Source organism: Sinocyclocheilus anshuiensis, unplaced genomic scaffold (assembly GCF_001515605.1).
Source record: "Sinocyclocheilus anshuiensis isolate Anshui unplaced genomic scaffold, SAMN03320099.WGS_v1.1 scaffold32, whole genome shotgun sequence".
NCBI lineage: Eukaryota > Metazoa > Chordata > Actinopteri > Cypriniformes > Cyprinidae > Sinocyclocheilus > Sinocyclocheilus anshuiensis.
Window position 1 is genome coordinate 595,786 of NW_015554060.1, and position 8,011 is coordinate 603,796.

The 8,011-nt window shown below is 38.7% G+C and overlaps 1 protein-coding gene across 1 annotated transcript in view; it reads right to left on the reverse strand.

Moving 5' to 3' along the window:
* Nucleotides 1–8,011, reverse strand: part of LOC107668551 (signal transducer and activator of transcription 5B-like) — a 32,286-nt gene that overhangs the window by 20,607 nt on the left and 3,668 nt on the right. Inside the window, exons 3-6 of the mRNA XM_016460465.1 lie at nucleotides 5,939–6,022; nucleotides 5,591–5,798; nucleotides 1,315–1,406; nucleotides 1,054–1,202 (exon numbers count right to left, since the gene is read on the reverse strand). Of these exons, the coding sequence (XP_016315951.1) occupies nucleotides 1,054–1,202; nucleotides 1,315–1,406; nucleotides 5,591–5,798; nucleotides 5,939–6,022 (533 nt within the window). The remainder of the gene's footprint in view (nucleotides 1–1,053; nucleotides 1,203–1,314; nucleotides 1,407–5,590; nucleotides 5,799–5,938; nucleotides 6,023–8,011) is intronic.

Here is an 8,011-nt window from a genome sequence, read left to right on the forward strand (position 1 = left end):
GTTAAACAGCACAGATGTGAAAATTTGTCATGAACTTGTACACTCAGTGCCAAGAATGGTCAGAGCAGTATACTTTAAGTTCTGGAGGACATACTAAGTACTAGAATATTATACATTTTCTGAATTAAATCTAGGGTGTACTCATTTCTGCAATCCTTCATTTAAACAAAATTGGCTAATTTACTTATCTTACAGAAAATATTGGCATATATTTTGTTGTTTTTATTAAGTATATGTTTACTATGTTTCAATTTTGCCATCTTTCCATGAATTATATTAGTGATCATTAAGAAAATACATCTTTTATATTTATTCAGAGGGGGTGTACTCATTTATGCTGTGCACTGTACTTCGTAGACATCCTTAATCTCTAATAACTCCATTCTGCTGTCTGTTGTCTGTGTTTCTTTGTCTGAATATGGCACTTATCACATGCTGTGTGGTATCGGCGTTTGGTATCGGGGGATTTTAACAAGTACGAGTACAGGAGCTCAGTATCGGGCTATGTACTTCCTCTGCCTTTTTCTCAAACCCTTGTCTAACAGTCTAGTAATTGAGATCCCCCCAAAAAAACTACACAACCAAAAACCTTTGACAGATTTTTTGACTGTTAAACTCAAATAGATGAAGAATTTTAGAAGACAAGTTTTAATTTCAAGTAAACTTTATATCCTCTTTAAGGTCTCCTGTATTTTATATTTTAAGAGTTTGAGAAAATTGAGTTCACCACTATCCAATTTGAATCCCAAACAAGTTTAGAAACACTGATCTCTAGGCATTCTATTAGATACAATTCTCTTCATGCTCCACATTTCAAAAAGGCTAGACTGAATTAGTCAAAAACAATTGGTAGATAACATTCAAGAAGAGACATCGAAAAAAAGCAGTGATAGAAATAATGTGACCATGAAGAAACTATGTGTGGCACAGAGCCCAATGTTCAAAAAGGCAGAAGAGGCAAAAGTAAATATGAAAATGAAAGGAAATCAAATTAAAGGGAATGATTTAGCTGATAACATTCATGCAGTAACACAAATGAAACAAAAACATCACCATGTCTGAAGAGGGCCAAGGTTGTCATCGAAGTGCACACCAATGGTTGCTCGGTGCTGTTCCCACCTCCAGGACTTAATTCTGAGAATAAGACAGGACTGGCACTGCTCCAGAGCGCACACGGCCTCGTGAAGGAGCTGCACGCGCTTCTATAAACACACACAGACACATACAAACCATGAAAATCAGCTCCACTGCAACTGCTTTTTCTTCACCTCTCTTCCATGTCATGACCTCTTTATGATGCATTTGAGCATTTACCTTTGCACAGACTGAATAGTTGTATTCAAGCTGCTGTATGCGAGTCTGTCTAGCAACTTGATCCGAGTGCTGTGGATCCAACTCATTTTGACCTGTAGGCAGACAAGGAAAAATTCATTAGATATACTGATATGAATGTTTGTGTCACGAATTCGGTCCATGGACTTCCGTTTATTCACCACCAGAGGTCACCCTTTCCATTACATTGACTCTCGCACAACACAAACTGTTGCATAGCACCCCGGACTACATATCCCATCATTCTTTGCACGATTTGCACACTGCACTGATTGCACTCATTGCACACAGCTGTTTCTAATCACCTCACTCACTATATAACACCCACTCTAACCACCTTTCTCTGCTGAGTATTGTTTAGCCCGTACCCCATTCCGAGTCTCTGAGTTTTCCTTGTTTTTGCCTTGCCTTGCCTGTTTTCGCGGTTTCTGATCTTTGCCTGTTTTTCTGGATTTTTCCCTCTCGTCTCGCCCCTGTGATTCTGTCTGCCGATCGGTGACCTACGCTAGCCCTGGGACTATTCTTGTGTTTTGCCCGCCATATACCTGTTTGCCATTGTTTGACCCTGCCTGTTTACCACGTCTCTTTAATAAAGCCTGCAGATGGATCCACACGTCTCACGTCTCGTCAGCCCCGTTACAGTTTGCCTGTGTGCACATCTATTAAATCATTATGTGAAACAGTTCACTGGTGTTGTGGTTCTTCATGATGTTCATTTTATGTTCACAAATTTATGTAAATTAATAATCTTTGGTTTTCACCTACTACAGAGTACAGTTTAAAATGGTGTTTGCTTACTATGTCTGTATTAAGATCGGCATCTGTGCTTGAAGACATCAAGCCCTCTTAAACTCTCAGCTCACTCCAGTGATGAATCCTTTAAAAATGCTCACGCAATTTTTGGTCCGTTTTGCTTTTTGCTTCCTTTTCCTTTTAGGATGATTGACGGGAAGTAAGTGCAAAAAAGCCATCTGACTGGCCAATCAAAAAATCACTTTACTGTTCGTAGAAACTAGGGTTGTGATATCTCAGGACAGATTTTTAAGTGATATCTCTTAAGCATTATGATAATTTTCTGCATATGATTTGGTAAAAATCTGCTTACAGTACCTTTTAAAGATTGCTCACCAATATGTTAATAGTGGACAAGTACAAGTTTTAAATGTAATAAACAATGTAAATGAAATCAATAACTGAGTACTCCTGTGATTAGTGTTATGTTTTTGTTACATGTAAAAATTAACAATTTATATAAATATTAAATATAATAGTATTATATACAGTAGCATTTAGTAAGCATAGAAAAACACTGACTAATTATGAATTATTATTAGGGCTGTCAATCTATAAAAATATTTAATCGCGATTAATAGCATGATTGTCATGAGTTAACTAGTGATTAATCGCAACTTAATCACACATTTTTATCTGTTCCAAATGTACCTTAAAATAATACTTTTCAAGTATTTAATACTCTTATCAACATGGGCATGGACAAATATTGATGCTTTATGCAGATGTATGTTTATTATTAGTGAAACCATACTCAACAGAGCATGAAGACTAGACATGTTTCAAAGGTCATAGATGTTTTTCAAATAACTTGTTCATGTCTATTTGACACATGAAAAAATAATATAGAAATACCAGGCTCCCTTTACTTCTCTTTCTTTGCACTGAGCAATTTACTTACACAAACCTGTTTACATTTTTGCAAGACAGGGCAGCTCACTTCTTCTGAACATGCAAAATAATTATTATTTATTATTAGGCTATACATTTGTTGGTCTCTCTGTGCCCATGCTGTATTTTGATGCAGCCAAATTCTCGATAAAACTGTTTTCATTGATATATTTTTTAATCTTATTCATTCAGACAACAGAATGAATAAGAAATAGTGACTGAAACGCGGCCCTGTACAGCTCTCCCTTCCAAGATGTTAATCTGCACAAAAATCCTGATAATCGAGCTGTCGTCTGATGAAATCAAATACAAAAAGATAAAGACAATAGCTGTGCTGTGATTTCGGCTATACTTGCATGTAAAATTAGAGAAGCAACATAATATCTGTTAACGGAAAGCGCTGCTCCTCTCAGCTGCTCACTGAAAAGATCAGACGCAGAGGTGTGCGCACGCTGGCAAAGCAAGACCTCGCGCTCAGAAACTATAAGGTTTGTCAAAGAAATCGCTCGATTTGTTGCTAGGCAGTTTTTTTTATTTAGTTATTTATTTTTTTTAAGTTGCCAAGTTGCCAACACTGTGCATCTCCATTTCTCCAACTACGGGCGAAGCCACGGGTCAAACAGATAATGTGCGCTGCAATAATCACGCGTTAATCAAATTAGTGCCGTTAAAATTATTTTGCGTTAATGCGCTATTAACTCATTAATTTTGACAGCCCTAATTATTATTAATAACTTTTAAATTAATTAATTTATTAAATGTAAGATAATAAATCATTGATCCAGGTTAATCTAAAAATTCTTCTAGAGTACCAAATTATGACATTTTAAGTGTTACATGAGCTGTATAATGGATTGTATATATTTGCAAATACTGAAGGCTATACAGACTTCCAATTCCAAAGAACTGAAATTGCCGTTTTTCTAGTGCAGAGACTTTCACATACAGTGGGTACGGAAAGTATTCAGACCCCCTTAAATTTTTCACTCTTTGTTATATTGCAGCCATTTGCTAAAATCATTTAAGTTAATTTTTTTTCCTCATTAAGAACCATCTCAAGGATGATCAGAAGAAATGGACAGCACCTGAGTTAAATATATGAGTGTCACAGCAAAGGGTCTGAATACTTAGGACCATGTGATATTTCAGTTTTTCTTTTTTAATAAATCTGCAAAAATGTCAACAATTCTGTGTTTTTCTGTCAATATGGGGTGCTGTGTGTACATTAATGAGGAAAAAAAAATAACTTAAATGATTTTAGCAAATGGCTGCAATATAACAAAGAGTGAAAAATTTAAGGGGGTCTGAATACTTTCCGTACCCACTGTATATGCACATTTAGCACAAAACATCTCTTTTCAGTGCATTTCATACAAAGACTACTACACAAAGACAAAAAAAGTTAAACTGATCATTCATATAAATTAACTCTAACTTTTGAGCCTATGCTTTATAATGTATTTTGCATTGCTGTGCTGTGACATCAAATACTCGTCCAAAATTCAAATCAAGGCTAGACTTGTTGGAGCCCTCATGACGGAAACAACTATTTACACATCTGCTGCTCTAGGGCTTGTCTTATTGCATTTCTCCCTCTGGCATTGCTGCATAGCTTTGTGTTAACCGTATCAAAGCAGCTATGTACAGTAGACAGAACCGTTGCATGGACTGTGCCAAGTGTGCAACCACACAGTGCCAAATGCCTGGCCTGCAATACTGCCGGTTTTTTTTTTACATATCATTTGATAAATAAAGACGTCTGTGTCTGACCACAAGAAAGAAGGTGCCACAAGAGTGTAACCAGTTTTGTAAACATGACTCATGAGGAAAAGTTTAAAAAGAAAAAAATTAAAAAGAAGGAAGAATTCCAAAAGTCACTGTGAGGATCGGTTGATAAATTTGTGTAAACTTGACGAGCACAGCACCCCCCCATGATGGACCTGTATGTAGACATGCACATGCATGTGTAGGGGTGTTTATAGGGGACTGTATAGTCGCTGCTTCCTAAAGATTGTCAGAGAAAACAAGCTTCACAAGATTCAGAATAAACTGACCTTTAGTTGGAAACTTTGCACATAGTTTACATTCTGTCCCCCAAATTTTGCACAGTTTACATTCTCCCCCAGAATCCTTCTCTAGTGTTATCAATACAAAACTTGGAATAATATGTATTGTCAAAAACAATGAATACTACAAAAGTATTATATGATGATTAGCAGTTCACAAATATCTTGATCATAATAATTGAATGTGCTATGGGAGAAGGAACCAATGAAAGAGGAAAACATGTTAAAAACTGAAAAGAGTTTTATACATATGGAATTAATGACTGGCGAGCAGCACTTCCTCCTCTGTTTTCATTTAAACAAAAGCTTTTTTAACAAAGTGGGTTTGAAAAAGTATTTCACACCCTTTGTGCTTTGAACAAGGCAAACTTGGCCTTGTGGAACTCCAGATGGATTGATTATTTCCTAATGTTTTAGACTATTTTCATCTTCATAATGAACACCAGTTAATTCAGTCCAATGTGAAACACTAGTCTGACTGATATTAAAAAACGATTTAGATCTCTTACCTTGAATCGACTCCATTTCCTGCTTTTCCCAGTTCAAATCCTCTTGAAGCTGATGAAGTGTTTGGCGGCAGTTCTGAATTTCCAAAACTTTGAGCACCAGATTGTCCACATCAGTCTTCCCATCCTCCCTTGCAGGTTGTGGGGTGCCATTGGTAGCTGGAGGACCCTGAGGAATTTGCTGGAAGGGTGGGAAGTTAGGGTGCATACCCTACAGACAAGCACACAAACACCAAGAACAATTACATACTGAACATTTACATTATGCATACCTTAACTCATAAGTTAAGATTGCTATTGCATTTTCCAAACAAATGTAAAATATTGCAGAAAAAAGGGTTTTGTGCTTACCGCCTGTGCTAATATGTGTCTTTCTTTCCTTAGAATATCTCGAACTGTCCTCACAAGTTGCATGGGTTGTGGCTGGAACACACTCTGAAAAGCAGTTACACAAGGTTACATAGTAAATAATCAGAAATACAAACAGTGTGCTTTGTCACAACATGAGTCAACATGGCAGGCTGCCAAGAGTGACAAATACAGAAATATAAAAGTAAGAAAGAGATACATATGTGTTCACAATGCCAAAGAAATGTAACTCAAGATGAGGTTATATAACATACAATAAACAATGACTCTTGGTCACACTTTATCTACTTTTTTAACTACGATTTTTGCCTCAACAAACTCCTAATTTACTGCTTATTAATAGTTAGTAAGGTAGATGTTAAGTTAAGGTATTGTGTAGGATTAGGGATGTAGAATAAGGTCATGCAGAATATGTGCTTTATACGTGCTAATAAACTGCCAATATGTTATTAATATGCATGCTAATAAGCAACTAGTTAATAGTGAGAATTGGTCCCTATACTAAAGTGTTACCTGACTCTTAATTTAAAAACCAAAAACCAATCAGGATTGGTTTTTGAATGTAAATTGGCATAAGTAGCACAACAGTCCTAAATATTCCGCATTAAGATCATATAGACATTATAGACTTCTTGTTGCTTGTAAATTAAATAATGAGCTTTTATATTGTTACTGTATTGAAACTAAAGCAAATGATCAAATATAGAAAATATCAATATTAATGTTAGATACATAATCCCAAAGAGAAACTTTATTAATTCAATTTAAATGTACACAATAATGGACCCCATAAACCCTCTTGGGGTCCCCAGCACCCAACTTTAAAAACCCTGCATTAAAAGTCTGTAATGTGGGGTTTGGTGTTTGGGTTTTGTTTCATGTTCATGTTTTCATGTCTTTTATTTTGTAATTGTTTCACCCTGTTAGTGTCATGCTTCCCTTGCCCTCATGTATCTCTCTGTCTTGTGTATGTGTCATGTTCTGATTGGTTGTCCTAGTCATGTGTCTAGTTTCCCATTGGTTTGTTCTTGTCATGTGACCCTATTGTTTGCTATAAGTAGCCATCATGTTGCCATTGTTTCGTCGTGTATTGAAGTTGTAACCCGCTGTCGGTGAGTCTAGTCTGTTCGTGCCTAGTCAAGTCTGTTCATGCCTGTTCATGTCAAGTCAAGTCTGTTCATGTCAAGTCAAGTCTCGGATTATTGTTTGGATGTTTGGATCACCTGTAAATAAACTGCACTTGGGTTCTCACTTACGCTCGCCTTCAATGGACTGAATTCGTTACAGAATACACGACCCCAAAAAATGAACCCAGCACTTGTTCGCCTTCTGAGCCTTCGTCAGGGAAGTCGGACCATAGAGGACTATGTGGAGGACTTTTGTGGACTGTGCCATTTGGTGGCTTTTAATGATGTGGCCCTTAAGGACATTTTTCGAGTGGGTTTAAATGAACCCATTCGTTCTCAGTTGCCTGGGGGAAAGATTTGTTGGTCACTGGAGAAATATATTGACTTTGCCTTGTTGCTGGCTGATTCACCATTCACTGTGGGTGTCATGGAGGAGGAACATGACACTTCCCAAAAGTCTGCTCACGTCAAGCCTGTTCATGTCATGCCTGCTATGCCAAAGCCCAAAGCCTGCATGTCTGCCAAGCCAAAGCCTGCTAACGCCAAGATGGCCGCCACGCCTGAGTCCCCGGCCCCCGGCCACGCCACGCCTGAGTCCCCGGCCAAGATGGCCGCCACGCCTGAGTCCCCGGCCAAGATGGCCGCCACGCCTGAGTCCCCGGCCAAGATGGCCGCCACGCCTGAGTCCCCGGCCAAGATGGCCGCCACGCCTGAGTCCCCGGCCAAGATGGCCGCCACGCCTGAGTCCCCGGCCAAGATGGCCGCCACGCCTGAGTCCCCGGCCAAGATGGCCGCCACGCCTTAGTCGGATGCGGAGCTTGGGCGAGGACTGGCCAAGATGGCTGAGTCCCCGGCCAAGATGGCCGCCACGCCTGAGTCCCCGGCCAAGATGGCCGCCACGCCCGCCACGCCGGCCAAGATGGCCGCC